General features: G+C 28.5%; 1 protein-coding gene across 6 annotated transcripts in view; it reads right to left on the bottom strand.

Annotated features, from left to right (window-relative positions):
- Dh31-R (Diuretic hormone 31 Receptor) overlaps positions 1-17,048 on the bottom strand; it is a 98,242-nt gene that overhangs the window by 61,590 nt on the left and 19,604 nt on the right. For all 6 annotated transcript variants that reach the window (XM_086917007.1, XM_086917006.1, XM_086917004.1 and 3 more), the window contains exon 3: positions 14,363-14,402. Coding sequence is in view for 4 of the 6 variants with exons in the window: in XM_086917004.1 (XP_086773130.1) it covers positions 14,363-14,380 (18 nt within the window). In the remaining 2 variants the exon portion in view is untranslated. The remainder of the gene's footprint in view (positions 1-14,362; positions 14,403-17,048) is intronic.

The raw sequence follows: 17,048 nt of genomic DNA, 5'->3' as shown, positions 1-17,048 counted from the left end.
GAACAAGAAGGGGGGGGGGGGAAAGGGGAGAGAAAGGTCGTTGTATCGTTGCTTTCGAAGTATAGAAAAAAAGATTTTTTAATATTTTTTTTTTTTATATCGATTAAAAATTAGGAGCAACCTAATCTGCGGATCACCTTGATAATTTCATGATGATTATTTTATATTTTATGATTATTTTATATTTATGTTAGAAAAAAAAGGAACAGTGTTGAAAAAATCAGTGTTGAAAAATATATTTTTAATTCGAACGAAAATTAAAACTGACAGACAGGGATTATGGATTACATTTATGGATTAAAAAAGTTTCTGAAAAGATTATTAAAATCGGTAAGCAAGCTTTCCAATAAGTTAACCTAAATTCGATATTAATATGTTGATTTTAGATTAAAATTGTAAACTTCTCAGGTTCTATTCTATTACGTGAATTTCTTATTTACGCGCGAGGGTAATTAGAATCCTGTTAAAAATAGCGCATAAGAAAATTCATTTTCGAAAAGTCTTTACAAGACGATAATGATGATAATGAAAATAAGGAAGAATATCTTGGAAAACTAAACGAATTTAATTACGAGATCGAATATAAGCTAATATTCTGTCTATCTAATTAATAATAATGAGAATAATTCTTATAATGGTCTCGAAATAAATGAACCAATCAATATCGAGTAATCTCATAAAATAAGTCGAACAATTTGTACAGAATAATAATAAGCTACGAATCTTGAACGATTTTATTCTTTTAAGTTTCTTTCGAAGAGGAACGCTCAAAGTCGAAAGATTGAACTTTTTGTTCGAATTTTATGAAACATGAGCATCGTCGCCGCTCTCTAATTTTTATATTGATACAAGAGTATTCAAGTATCACTTTATTTAACGCTGAACAATTTGTTATCCTTTTTTTCTTTTATAAAAAAGATTTTTAAACGTAGACAGATAATCTTCGTCGTTTGATACAAATTTTCAATTTTTGCAAATTTCCAAAACTATATAAAATATAAAAATTAAATTGATAAAGAAATTAGAAATTAGTTTGAAAATTCGTCTCGAAAATTCATCTACGTTGATGAATTTTTATGTTTTAAAAAAAATTTTGAAAAAAAAAACAACCCATCCGAAAATTAAAAATAAAACATAAAACAAACGTGCAATTCCATTTTTAAAGAATTATGGAGAACGATTATTCTCTCCCCGATGTTTTCTCATTAACATCGGTGCACGTTCCAATTTTTCAAAAGCTACGTAATCGAATTGAAGCAACAGATGTCACGTATAACCTGTTGCGAATTTTCTTGTCCAAACACTCGGTTTCGTGATGCTCCACTCCGGACAAAATCGATGTCGACATACTGAAATCGTATCGTTTTCGATTTGTAATTCCCGTCTATTCGCGCATACAACACTTTATTAGAATGAATTTATCGAATTTATCGAGACAGAAAATGGATTTCAAAGAAACTAGAAGATAAGAAATAAAGCAATTTTACTTCATTTTATACCGATAAATATATATAAATTATTTCTCGATAATGCATACTGAAGTATACTGAGCGATTGGTAGAAAGAAATGATTCTTAAAGATCCCGAGAGTATTCTTTTATAATCTTTAATATTGAATGAAATAATGTTGAATATTGGGAAAGTGATTGTCCACTTGATAGATAAAAATATATAATTCTCTCGAAATGTTTTATTTTAAAACGTATTCCTGTCTTCTTAGAGAGAAGAAAATGAACGTAGATTAAAGAGGTTCGAACTTCAATGCGATTCTGCATTTCAGAGTCAAGATAAATATCCAACTATTCTATGAATAGTATTCTTATTCTATAGATTCAAGAGCATTGAACTTTCAACTTCTTTTTTTCAACTCTAATCCCTCAAATAGCCCCTGAAACCATCGAACTTCCAATTTTTCTTTATAATCTTTCTTTGTTTAATCCCTTCAACTAATTTACTTATATTTCATATATTTCCTCTAATTTAATATCCTTTTTCTTCAACGATTATATTAAGATTGATTATAATTTGTATGTTTAAAAATAAGCAAATTCTTTTTTAAAAGGAATGTGATTCCTATTTATGGCAATCAAAGAAAGAATTTACAACTAATTGAATATACCGTTTTACATTCATTTATATGGCAAATTTCTAATTCTGAAAATGTACGCATGTTCAAACAACGAGAATGAATGTTTAGATTATTCAAAATCAGAACTAAGCTTCTTTATAGCTTATATGCGTTAGATGTCAGAGTGATCGATTGTTGAATCAATTTTAAAATTAATATGAGTCTTCGATGAGCAAGCAGAAACAAGTTTCTGATGTAATATCGAGACATTAACCATCGTTGATAGTAAATGGATAAACAAATTACCAATGATGTTACAGAAATGAAGAATCTTCGTTTTTTTTTTTTTTTAATAAAAAAAATTTTGAACTTTCTTTTTTCCCTTTTGAAATCACAATTTATATTATATGAAATTTATATCATCCCTTGTGTAATTTATAACTTCTATTCTTCACTATCAAAGAGTATGTCGTTTCAACGAAATTTATTTCAAAACTATAACTTTTTCTCAGATATAAGAATAAATTAAATTACTTTAATTTCAAAATCTGTCAATTTTGTATTCCAGGATAATGGTGACATGTTAACGTGTCATACACGTTATGATGATACGTGTCATACATGTATCATGCATTTTGTAGAAGATTTTGCGCAAGTAGAACAGATCCTCCATTCAGCATGAGAAACGACAAAATTAATTCGCTCTAAGCTTCTTAAGTGCCGGTATTCTAAAACTTTCGCCCTTAAATCGACGTTCTGTCTACGATCTTTTGTGCACTTTCGACCCTTACAACTTCAGAAATATTCATCCTTGTTGAAGGAGCATACAATTGCGCATAATCGCCACTTTTAACACTCTGACTGAACTTTGTTTTCTCCATTTCTTCCACCATTCCTATTTTTCCTTTAATCTCTTTGATACAACATAATACGTGTTGTAATCTCGACGAGAGAATTTTTAATTAAATTAGACGTTAAAATTATCTCCAAACGAGTGCAATTATGTTAAACGAAAAATTAAACAAACTTATCGACACGATAATAAATTTAAACTAATCAATTAATATTAATTCGGTATAGTATTGATTATTTACAATACGATCGCAAGATTGGAGATATTTCGTTTGATTACTCCTCCTGCGCGATATCGCACATGTATCAACTCTACGTGCAAATACTTTCTTTTCTTTTTTTTTTTTTTTCACATTCGTGACCACGACCTAAAAAGCACGGATCTTGTGGACAAGGATGATCATTAACGAAGCTCGACGAAGACGGTATTCATTCAGCCGTGTCGATAGCAAAAAAAAAGAAAAAAAAAATGAAGAAAATCTATAGAATATTTGGACGTCCTTAAGATGTTAGGACTTCATCACTTCATCGTCGTCATGATGGATTATGGTAAAAAGATCAGATATCGTTTTTTTTTTTTTTTTTTTTTTTCTTTGAAATTACCTTCAGCTCCAAGCCACGAGTGGATTGGAATATAATGATGTAAGATGTTGAATAATGAGAAAACGTAGTCATGATCAATAGGTATATTATTATACTTGTTTGGAAAGTTTCTTCTCTGAGTTTCTCTCTCAAGTTTTGTTGTGCATTCACGATTGGTTTAGTAATAATTTGTTACTAATTTGAAATAGAATAATAGAATAACAGTATTAAGGAAGTAAAAAATGTTGAATCTAAATTGAAATATTTAATTAATTGATTAGTTCATTCATTTATTTTGATTTAAATAAAATCAAATAGGAAAGTTTTAAAGAATTAAATATAATCAAAAATATATGTATTTTTTCATTCTTAATAATCCCAGACAAAAAAAATAAAACTTTAAAATATATGAATAATTAGAATAACGATCTGAGAGAAGGGAAAATTTATAAAATATCCTCAATAGCCAATCAACTAAATAAAAAAATGACTCTCAAAGTCTAATAGTGTTTAATTAGGTTAATAGGAATGAGATTAAAGAAAACCACTTTAACCAGAGGCATTAAAGGCGAATCGATACATTAATTTTCTTTTCTTTTTTTTTTTTCTTTTCTTTTCTTTTCTTTCTACTTTTCATCTATCTTTTCACCCGATAAAGTTAGACAATTACTTCACTTCCGGTGAGACGTACGAAATATCCATTAAGAAGATTGTTCTCCAACTCGATCGCAATCGTGTTTTTTACCCACCTCCAATGCCTTTCGTCAAAAATGTCATCCGTCTGCGATGAAATTCCATTTAAAGGGAGCAACGTAAGCCTCGTCATTTCCACCCTTCAACCACTTTTTATCCAGAAGCATCTCGGTTATCCGACACTCACATCTCTATAGCTTTCAGTTTTATAAAATAAATTCCGCAAATTCCTTCGATTACTTTCATTCTTTCTAACTATGCTATCGAAAATCGTTTCTTCCATCGTTTGGCCGATGATCAAGATCTGTTGGATCAAACTTTGGTAATTTCAAGGAAACAGATGAAATCTTGGATAGTGGTAGATTTTTATTGAAGAGTGATAGTTTGATAATTTATATAATTTCTTTTTTGTTGCAAATATGTTCGAAAGCGAAACTGTTGAAAATATTTTTTTGCATAAAGAGAATAAAATTCGAAGATAAAGGACAAAGCAAATGGACAAATAGATAGGGATATTTTTAGAGAATTTAAGTTGCAGAGATACGACAGAGAGTAACAGATGACAAATTGTAAATTCATAGTATTTTTGACGTGCAGAATATTCGTGGAACATCTTTGAAGAGTCGATTTTAGAAGCCAAAATAAACACGAAATGGTTGATGTTTGATTGAATGTATAAACAATTTAAATTTGTATTGGGTGAAGGGAGAAAACGATAGAGCTCTATAATAATAAACTTGTTCTTATTTTATTATCTATGACGAAAGTGATTATTGTATTTAAAAAAGAAATTAGAATTTTTTTGTTTGTTTTTTAAATATTTTCTTCAGGAAATCAGTAATGTTTCTCTTTCTCATCGAATCTTTTCTCGTCACGATCTCATTGATATTCTAAAGACATTTATTACATTGTCGATAACATTGTTCTATTACCATTCAGTGTGATTAATTATCAAATCACATTGGATGAATCATATCCCCTTTATCCCTCGCATTCAACTATGAGGATGGCATGATTAATTAATTTGTTGAATAATATTTGATGATCAATATGACGTATATAAACAAATCATTCTCTCGATTCAATTTTTATACATTTGATTAATTTTTATTCACGTTAAATTTGTATATCATGTTTTAGATTTACATATCTCAATCAAAGTTTCAGAACCGAAATTCGAAATATAAATCGTGTAGTAGAAAAGATAGATAAAAAAGATTAAAAAAAGATGAAAAATCATCTTTCTTCGTTTCCTTTTTCCTTAAGAAAAATACAGATCGTTGTTTGTATTGTTAAAATTGTTTGTCCAAAATATTAAAGATTCCTCTTTATTTCTTGGCACGAGTCAACATCGTGATAGAATGATTTTGGAACAAATAGCATTAGTTAAGTAATGTTTAAATTTAATCAAACGAGATATTCAGTAGATTTATAGCAAGTCGATAAGTGAAGTAGTTGAATTCCATTTGAAATCCCAGAGATCGGATAAAAAGGCTTTAAGTCGGTCGTAAGCCGACTTTTACCCAAGATGCAAGTTTCTGCTTTGGATTTTCCATCGATTGTATCAGGGAAGGACAACGAGGCTGCTGCATATACCGTTTAATCATAAATTTAACAACAATACTTTTCCTCTTTTCCCGAGGAAAATTATTAAATGCTTGGATCCTTTGCTTTTCCCTTGGATCCACTAAGTTTCCAGAAAACTTTCCTCATATTCCCGCGGTCGTAATTAAAAGTCTCACCTTCCTTCTGGGATTGGAATGTTCCGAATCCAACGAAAATTAAAATTCGTGAAAAATTTCATCGGTCTTTCAAATGAGATAAAAATTGAAAAAAAAGATCACATCTTTTCCCAAATGAGAAGTTTGGACGTTGGTGCAAAAGTTACGTTGAGAATAGGGATATAATTTCTTGAAAATTAATGTTAACATCTTCTAACGAGAATTGAGAAATATTTTTACTCTGAATTGTAACAATTAATTTATTACAATTAAGAAGTATATATTGCATTCAATCAGTACTGCAATTGTTGGAAGAGATTTTAAAATTAAGAAGCTTGGTCGAGATTGAATAGGATGAAATGCTTCGAAAAGATTGAAAATCAAAGTGATCTCAACTAGAAACCACCACACAGATATGAAACGTGTTACGTTTCTGTCAAAAAAATTTCTAAATTTATCCGAGAAACTTATCCCTGTTGACAGAATCAATTTTCCTCTCTTCAACCTTTTTCCAAAAAAGGGAAAACACCAAATTTTTTTTATAATCTATTTATATCTTCATCCACCTATTTTGAGAAATAATTTGAAGCATATATCTGAAAAAATATTTCTGAAAAACTTGTTCTAATACAGGTGTTCCAATATAAATAATAGTTGAGTAAAGTATATTTTATCATCAGTTTATTTAATTAATAATTTTTGTTCCGATCTTCAAGATGAAATATATCATAAATTATATTCTTTGAAAATGAGTTATATTGAGTTCAAGAATCTCATTTATTATTCCCTTTCAGTTGAATCAAAGTTAAACCACTGCTAAATTAAACAATTATTTAATTTTCAGAGAGTTTAAAACTTAATTGACTTCAAATAATTTTTTATTTTTTTTGAAAAATGATAAAACGAATTGCTGACTGAAATATCCTATTAATTTCACAATGATGAATTAATTTATATTTAAAAATTATTGAAAATTTTTATGAATACTTGAACGAAAAAGTTTTACTTTTTAAAAAAAAAATTGTATAAATAACGATTTGAACGATTATCTAAAATTAATCTCGAATTAATTTACCGATAAGTTATACATTTAAAAAAAAGAAATCAAAAGAATCGATTGTAAAACACAGTCCAATCGCATCGATCCAGTTCATCGACGTTGAGAATGACACGAGCGTGAAAACACGAATGCGAAGAATGGCGGCACAGGTGTGCCGATAAATTCGCGCTACATTTCGCCGTTTGTGCGACTGTTTGACGTTCATTCGGGACTTGAAATCACGATGGAAATTACAATATGAGCCACGCCAGCCAACCAAATAGCGGATGGAACAAAGATAAATCGACGTGGCTATCTTTCCGTTTCGACGAGCTTCGAATCTTTATTATACGTTAAATCGAAATTCCAGAGAGGCGCGAAAGGCATTAAAATATTCATCGGGAATATTTCTCGCCCCCCATTTCGTTGGAAATTTTAACTCGCGCGTGATTATCGCCCCAATTATCGGTATATCGATAGACCGATACGAAACTGAACCACGAAGAGGAGAAGCGTCGAAAAATGAGGAAATGCGCGCAAAGAATGGGAAAAATTAAGCAAGTACGAAAGCGAATTTTCCTGATATATTTTCACTGGAAAAGTTTCGATTCAACCGGCTAGAATCCAGGAATTGGTTTATCCACAAATATCGTGACTTTGCATGATTTGCAATGTTTTATTCGTCGTGTTATTGTATTAGAGAGAAATATTTTCGTCTAAATGTGCTTACACGTTAAACACGAAAAAGTGTTTACATAAAATCTAGATATTTAGAAAATAATTAAATTTTGAAATTGGTAATATCGATATTTTCTAAATAAACGAATTTTCGAATTCTTTGTAATTTCCACATTGAAATTCGAATTCAATTGGTTTAGAAATCGACATGAAAAAATATAATTAATTTTGATAAAAAAAAAAAATTAATAAATTTTTATATCAATTTCCAATATTATATTTTATATAATTATATTTTAAAAAGTAGAAGAACCGGTTATTAAAGTGAGAAAGGTGTTGTCAGATTTCTAGTGGTAACTCGAGGGAACCGGAAGCGAAAAGGATTCCTAAGAGAGAGGGCGGTTTACGAGGAGATACGTACAAGTTCTTTACTTCCTTCGGTGAGTTTCCTTTTACGAGACATCACTGAAATATTTCATCATCTTATGTTCCAATGCAAACTAACATTGAAAAGCTTCAAGCTTACGAGTCGAATAACATTTTTCTACTTGAAAAAATATACTCGAAAAATGCTATACTATATTTTTTTCTTTGATTTCGTTTTATAATTGTGAAATTATTGTTATGTTAAAAGGATGTCGACGATTTAACTGGTAAAATTGTTCGTATCGTTCGTGTAAATTTAAGATAAAGGAAATAATATTTTGACAATTTTTCTCCTGATGAAATCGAATTTTCTTTCTAACTTTATTGAATCAATGCCAATTCATTCCTTCATCGTATCAATATTAGTGAGAAAACGAAAATATTTCGATGCAAAAAGCTTATTAATTATTCGTATTTTAAATAATTCTTTAAATAAATATGAATCTCGTGAAATATATTTGTTATAATTATGGAAAATTTATTTTTTCATTATAATTTCATTCAACTTAATTTTACGATACTTTCGTTGCTGCAAAAATATTTTATTTAAATTTATTTAAATTTTTAAGCTCGATCTATATCCTCATATTTTTATCTTCGAATTTAAAAATATTCGATGATAAACATATGCATATATCTATGTCCTTTTATGTTAATATGTTATGTTAGGTAAAAAATGAATAATTTATAAGGTAATTCATCGTGTATAAATATGTGGGTATATGCATTCACCTCGAATGTTACATAAAACAATTGAACGATGTGTTGATAATACGTTTATAATTGCAGCGTTGTCTACGATAAATTTAATTCAACGTTGTGAAATAATAAAAATAATTTATTATATATTAGAATTTATACCTGAAATTTAATCTGAAAATTTATTAAAATTTAATTTTATTTATTTTCCGTGAAATATCAGAAAGTTTTTTTTTCGCTTTAATGAAATGAAAATTTTTTTCTTTTTCGATCGAAACCAAGAATGGCAAAAATAAAATTGGACAAAATTCAGAATTCAATCTAATCAAAAATATTGAAATCATTTTATCCGCATTTTATTTCCTCCGTAAAAATTGGAAATTCAAGATTGCGATACGAAAATCGATAAAAGTAAAATTCCGATCTTCAGATTTATATCTACTTTCTCTTTAATATCCGGAGAAAAACAATTTTATAAGTGAAACACAATTTCATAAGTGCATATAAAGATTATTCTGTCATAATAGAAAAAGAAATTGCAAAAATTTCTTCAACGTTAATAATTTTTTTCTTCGAATTTCTAGTTTTCAAAATCGTATCTAAAATAATTTATGAATTCAGGTTGTACGATCCATATAAAAATTTCACGCTATATATCTTCCGATGAAAAAAATATAATTCTGACAAAAAAAAAAAAAAAATATATAATTTAAAAGTCAAATAGAACGCAAGAATTTCTAGAATTTTTTAACAAGTCGTCTTACGTTATGATCCAAATATCATAAAATTCTACAGTTCTATTTTCATCCTTTGTAATAGATTTTACGATCTACTTGAAAATAGTAGAACAATAGTAGTGATTCCTTCATTCTCTTCACTTACCTATTTCTTTTTTCTAGATCTTTTTATTTAAAAATCACAGAGTTCTACAACTGTATCAAATTCCACATTTCAGAAGTGTAAACTGAGAGAACGTAAAATCTTTTAGCAAATTTTATTATTATCAATATTTATTAATGTACTTTCTCATAGCCTCTTTAAATCAATCTTGAAAATAGTTATAAAAATAGTAACGCAATATTCTACTCTTGATTCTACTCTTCACACAACTTGAGAATGATTTACACCAGACATTGCATAACAAGTTTTAGCTACGTCATGCAGATTATGTAGAGCAGATTACATACCGCAGAATCTGCAACCTAAGGCTAATCTATTTGCTATAAATTCTAACAATAATTGAACGTCATACGTGATTGAAATAATTTTAACACGATTTTATCTTTAAATTTATTTTTTCTCTAACTTGAGAAACTTACTGTCATTTCCTCTTATTTCTACACATCAGAATCATCCTTATTTAGATATCATATCGTAATGTTTTGACACATCGTGTACGTATTATGAAAGATGATTAATAATCGATCCAATTATAACAGGATATCCTTAACAAGATAACGTAGATGGCGTCTAATCCGATAGGGCAATATCAATATGTCCACTCCATGAAGTCCAACGTTTCACAGCCTTTCGTTATTTCCAACTACATTTTATGGATCCATGATGGTCGTAAACAGATTCTCCGACTCAGAAATAGTCCGTGGGTACCGAGCTCCACGTTCTCGAAACTGGTTCCATCTCCTCTTCGTTTATCCCATTCGCAATTATTTCGAGTATTACAAGAAAATTCCAAACTTTAATCAAAAGATTACAATATTCGTTTTTGCATTTATCTCTGTTACGTACGTAAATTAACGTACGTAAAAGTTCAATATTCAAATGGAGTACGAAATACGAAGAGAAGAAACTTTAATTAACAAAATTCTAATCGAAGGTTTACAACATTCTTCTTTGCGTATTTTTTTTTTTTTTTTTTTTTTTACGTATCCAAATGGAATACGAAATGTACAATTCGAGGATTTTCAATTGATAATTCGTCGAAGAGGAAGACTTTAAGGATCGTATGTTGGCGATCAATTAAACATAGGGCGCTATGTCTAGAAATACGGCGCAACGGGCGTCAATCATCGCAGAGAGTAATATAATGACATAATGTATAAATGTTTTTGTGAACACACTGGTAAAATTCTACTATATTTTATATCGGCGAATCCTATTTTCTTCCCACGTTTTATAGCGGCGGAAATAAAATTTTTTTACATCCCACTTCAAGGATAATAAACTTATCTCCGACACGACTAAGACCTATATGTATGAAATACATATCGAAGAGAAAAAAATATTTCCCGACGTGCTAAGTGCCGATTCTTGTAAATATCTTCGACGATAACGCGACACAATGTTTCATTGTTCATCGATTTCTCTTCTAAATCATTGTGATATTGTGCTCGAGCGAGAATAAAAGTCTCTCTGAAATTGTCTTGTTGAATGAAAAATTAGATTTTACAATTTTCCACGATTGTATTAGCATTCGCTTAGCTCGAAAAGCTTGACTTTTATTAGTTGAATTATAAATATTTCCCTTCGTTTATTCATTAAAAATGGGACATATAATATAATAGATTGAAACAACAATAAAATTTTAAATTCTTACAAACTGTTCTGATTATTCGTAACAATCGACGATCGATATCTTTGTTATAAATTTTATCAATCTATCCCTTTTTATTGCAGCATTGGTCGTCAACATTTTTGATATCGATAAATTGCAGCATATTTGTAGGGAAATTTTATAAAATTTTTATCTTAGCTTAGAACAGAGACTTGTCTTCTTCCATATCATTCTTGCATTCTTCGAGCTTTTCGCGTAAACATCCTCAATCCATCGATGAAATAAAGATTACCATCAACACCTGTCCAAAATTTGATTTTAAGAAGAAGCTTCAAAGTGTCTCATTTTTCAACAACACTTGTATCAATATCGTCCTCGCGTCACGACAATTCATACTTGCTTCCTGCAGGCGTGATGCAATTATGCATAACTCCATCCATCCATTTCCTGTTAATGGGGAATCACGAATATTCTCTCTGATACCGGCATTTCTGACAACGTTCTCAAAGTGAACTGACCATATTTCGCCGATGTCGCAATTAATGGAACACACACACAGTGATCGGTGAATCTCATTAATTGCATAGGCGATCAACATCGATCATCGGCCGCTTCGGTTTCAAACTGTTCCCTCGACTTACCAAACAATAGAGTTTTCGCGAAATTACTTGCTAAATGCCCGCTTTAGAGAACGTTCATATTGCTAATTAAATTCGCTACTTCGCTAATTAAACGGGAAATCTGGACAATGATTGTATCGATTCTATCTTGTTTTGCTAGTAAGAACAACCTTCTTACGATTTTAGATTGAAATTTTCTTTGAAATAATAGACAGTTTAATTAGGATAATAGTTTAAGGAAGTTTAAGTTATATAGAAGTTAGCGCCTATTCGTATGTTTTAGATTAGAATTGTAAAATAAAAATTTGTCCAAAAGATGTCCGTAAGAGATGGAATTAGATTAAATCAATAGAAAAATTGTAAAATTGATTGATTGAAAAAATAAAATTAAGTGATTATTAGTGAATTAAGTGAAATTTTCTTAAAAATAAATTATCCTCAAACAAAATAGAATAAATGAAAATAATTCTAAATTTTAGGAGATCCACATTGCCTTTTCATTATTTATCGTTCGATTTAATGATAATCAAAATTGCAACATTCTTTGCGTATTTTATTGAAAGGACGAAAGAAATGTTGTTAACACGAATTTGTTAAAAATCAAATTCGCAAGATTTTCATTAGGATAGAAACGATCATATCCTCGAGTGGCGTGTTGTGAAATAAAATGAAGAATGAAAGGAAAGCATAAAAGTAATAACGCAACTCGTATTCACTGCTTAACTACTCGTCGCCAAGAATTATGAATGGAAATATAGCGACTGTGAATAATATAAATTTTACTTTTCAATTTGAAATTTTGCAACAATTAGAATCAATGATAACTTAGGTGACTGGTTATGTGAAACTATAACTCATAAAGTTACGACGTTTATAGTCCTCGAATTTACAGTGATTTATTTGAATTTAATACTTGTAACATAACACGTTCGTCTCTCGTGTCAATGATAATACACTTTCCAACTTTCAATTCCTTTCAAATTGTATTGTTAATTAATGGATTTACACGAACAATCATACTTGTCACGATTATAAATAACAAATAACGACAAGTATATTAAAAAAAGAAAACTCCAAATTCATCTCCAATTTTCAATCAATCTATTGCTGCTCCATCGAAACGAATCAATTTCTCGTTGTTGTTTACTCAATTAGACAATTAGTTACTTTTCGATTTTACCAATTTATCGTTTGTTTAATTAAATATTCCACGCGTTATTTTCGAAACGAGTCATCGAGCTAAATTGAAATTTGTCGAGAGATTCGAAAAATATTACGAGAAACGACGATATTTCGGTGGAACGTTGGCAATAAATCGTGTAACAACGTAGGACGAATATTATATGAAAAGCGAGAAATATAAATGGAGTTTTTAAAATTAGAGCACTTTTTGTTAAATATAATTTTTTTCCATGAGAAATTAGTCACATTCATGTCCCCGGTTCGCTTTGAATTTAATAAATGAAGAGAGGTTGAAATATTTATTAGAAAAATGGTAAAACTCTGGTAAAATGATACGTTATTTTACGACTGCCCATTTTTGCTTTCATTTCTTTATATCATAATTACTGTAATTAAAAGGTAAATATAATTTCGTGCTTTGTATAAAGTTATCTGTGTATGTTAATTTTTTAATTTTGAACAAGATTAAACGAAAATAACGTGACTAATTAATATTGTTATCATTTTAATTTATTTTTTATTTTCCTATTTTCTTTTTTTTTTTTTTTGTTTTTTGATACTATATCGTTATTTTTTTAATAACGAAAGTTATTATTTAAAAAAAAAAACAACAATATCAAAAAACTTATTCTAAATCCAATCAAATTTTATTTCTTCTATTTTCGAAACTCGTAAAATGTGAAAATATTCTACAAAAATATATCTCTCTCTTTCTCTTTTTTTTGTCTTTATCTATGATATGATATTAATATGAATTTTCATAGATAAAATAATAAACATACGTGATGATTTTTAGAGAGATAAAAAAATCAATCAGAAAATCAAATATTATAAAGGATTTTCTTTCTACTTCCTTTCTTATTGTCTTTTAATATTCATTATTGATTCATTCTAAATGTTAGCTAATGTCAACACGATAATACTGCTTGACATTTTCCATTTTACTATTATTAAATTTCACATCTTTCTTTTTTTTTTTTTCTATGTGTTCCAGAGATTATATCAAGTTTTAAAAAATAGCATCAAAATTTTAAAAATATGTGGAAATTTTATTGGTAATTCACAATTTATGAAACCGTGAATATCATTTGTTTCGAATATCAATCCTTTGCTTTGTTGCTGCAGATAAATTTAATTCTAACAGATCCAATTTTCACGCATATAGTGACTCACATTTATTTACATTAGATAATTATGAACTGAGTAAAGAATTGAAATTCGATTCAATCAGCAATAAAATTTTCAAAAATTAATAAGAATATAAAAATCCTTTGAAAAATATCTACTCACCTCAGTTTGCACGTCCATTCTTAACGAAATATGATGCTCTCTGCAACAAAGAAAGAAACAAAGGTATATTATATTTGTATAAAGAATTAGAAATAACTATATATATGAACTATAACGTTCATTCATTCTCAAATCTATTCATTTCTTGGAATATAAATATTCGTTTATCGGTGGTTTCATGTTATAATACACACCATGTGTTTATTAGTAATATTATTATTGAGATCAACGTTAATATACACACTCTACAAAGTTATCAAAGTTTGAACTTAATCAAACTTTCAAGTACTCTATGAAATTACATCGAGGCTTTGTGATTCTCGTTGTTTAAAATGCTTCGCTGTGTTATAAATGCATTACAAAATAAATTCCTTGCCTTAAAAACATACTTGAAATATATATTTCTTCTTAGGTTTAATAATAATCAAAAATACAAAGAAAATTAATTTTTGTATTTTAATATATAAATACATAAATTAAGACGTAGAAATAAATGATTTAGTTTGATGATCTAGCCTTATCATAGTATTCGAATAAAAATATCTTCGAGATTTTGCAATTATTTAATCTAACGAAATATTTAATTTATTCATAAAGTATCGTTTCGATAATTGCCCCGTTTAAAAATAAAATTTTATTACAAAATACTATATTTTGTTCGATATAAGTATCTATAAAATAAACGAGATGATAGATAAAAAAATTTGAAAAAGATCTTTGGAAAAATTCTCTTTCGAGAGAGGATTTATTTTCGAACGTTTCCTTTAAAATTTCACTTCGAAGTACAAAAAGAAATTCGTTCCAACATTTCTTAAATTATATTTTTCGAGTTTTATACTTTGTCATTATCCCCGAAACAGAATCCCACTTAAAACGAATTGAAGATCCACCAAATCCGACCAATTTTCATATCACTTTCTTGAAACGATTCTACGTGTAATAAAAGAAGAGAAAATAGTCGCGACAGAATCGGTGCTGGTTAATATCAGAAAAAAAATCTCATTTCCTTCTACATTGTTAAAAGCTAATAAGCATAATTGTAATTGCTTACAATATTTGTGACAAGCATAATAATGTAGATTCATTGATAATATGTAAATTCATTGATAATGTAATAATGTAATATAGTTATCTTAACATTTTAAAGATTCATTCGAAAATATTTTTTATCTTCCTTCGCAAAATTATAACAAATTACTTTAAAAAATCGAGAATACATGTATATCGTATTCACGTTTATAATCAATTAATTTGCATTAACGCTAACAGTTATTTATTATTGATAAATAATAATTTAATTAGATTGCACGATATTTTCTGTTCAAACAATTAAACAGAATATTATTTTCAACGTTATATTATGTTTATCTAACACGGAAGAGGATTTTTTTATTATTATCACCGGAAATTTGTCACAATTACACGTTGTGGACAATTTATTTTTTTATCGGTACTTCAATCCATTGACCTTCAATCCAAATATAATTATATAATTATGTGCGAAACTTTGTTCCAGTTTACCAGAAATTAAGATTCATATCGAAATTCACTAAATCGTATCTCGTTTCTTTAATAATCCTTTATAATATCCAAAAGAACGAATATGTGAATAAATGAAAAAAATAAAAATATTGCAATATATACAGATAGATATTTATTTATTGCAAGTTTTTCAATTTTATCGCTTGTATTCTTATCCTTTAAGAAAATCAACTGTCAGCTCTAGTTTAATGATAAATTAAATTAAAATATTAGATTCTCGGGAAGGTTCTTATGGAAATTGAAGAAAAATTTAAAGGCAATGTGTTTTCACAAAATTAGCATTTCGTTGAATAATATAATGTCATTTATTTACTTTTGCCATCTATTGAATAGCTGCGAGTATTTTTGCGAAAAATTATTCCACTTTTACAATAGCGAATTCCTTTTAATTTATACCATTCAAATCCATTCTCCAATTATGAGTGTGGAATTATCCTGTAACAATATCTTCTTGAAAAAACAATTGAATATTTTTCCGAATATTTTTTTCTTTAATTACCATACTTAATATTATTACAGGAATAATATTCCAATATTTTAATAATTCAACGATTCATTTCTTCGGAGAAATCATATTTCATCGGATGATATGACCAATTTCCATAAATAAAATATCGAAATAAAGTCGATTTGAGAATCAAATGTATTTTTTCTCGATAAAAGAAAAAAAAAAAAAAAATTCTCGACCCGTGATAATAAAAAAATACGATAATAAATTTTAAATGAAATAAACTAGGTATTAAAAAAAAAACCAAACGAATTTTTCTCTTTATAGAGGAAAAGTTAGTCTCGATTGAATTGCAAGATTAGATTGAAAAAAAGAAATCATTATCGAAATAGAACGAGCGAACTTTCCCTTCCGATATGCTATATTTAATTCTTGGAAAGACCAAAGTAAGAAATTCTTCGGCTTAACACCTTCTTTCAAGGCGCAAAATCTAACGGAGGCTATCACGAACACAGTTTAATCCTAAATATTCCCCGCAAAGATGAATAGTCACGTTCCCTATGGCATCGTTTCCAGGAACACCGTGCGATCTTCAAATTAACGTGGAAACAACGTCAGTAGAAGCGTCTGGCTGTCTGCCAACTTCCTACAAGACTTGTAATACAAGTTAATCACCGACCACAAATTTCCTATGCC

This window comes from Apis florea, unplaced genomic scaffold, assembly GCF_048593485.1.
Source record: "Apis florea isolate Af1SG1 unplaced genomic scaffold, ASM4859348v1 contig_3811_pilon, whole genome shotgun sequence".
NCBI lineage: Eukaryota > Metazoa > Arthropoda > Insecta > Hymenoptera > Apidae > Apis > Apis florea.
Note: the sequence above shows the minus strand (reverse complement) of the source record. Positions and strands in the feature narration are given on the sequence as shown.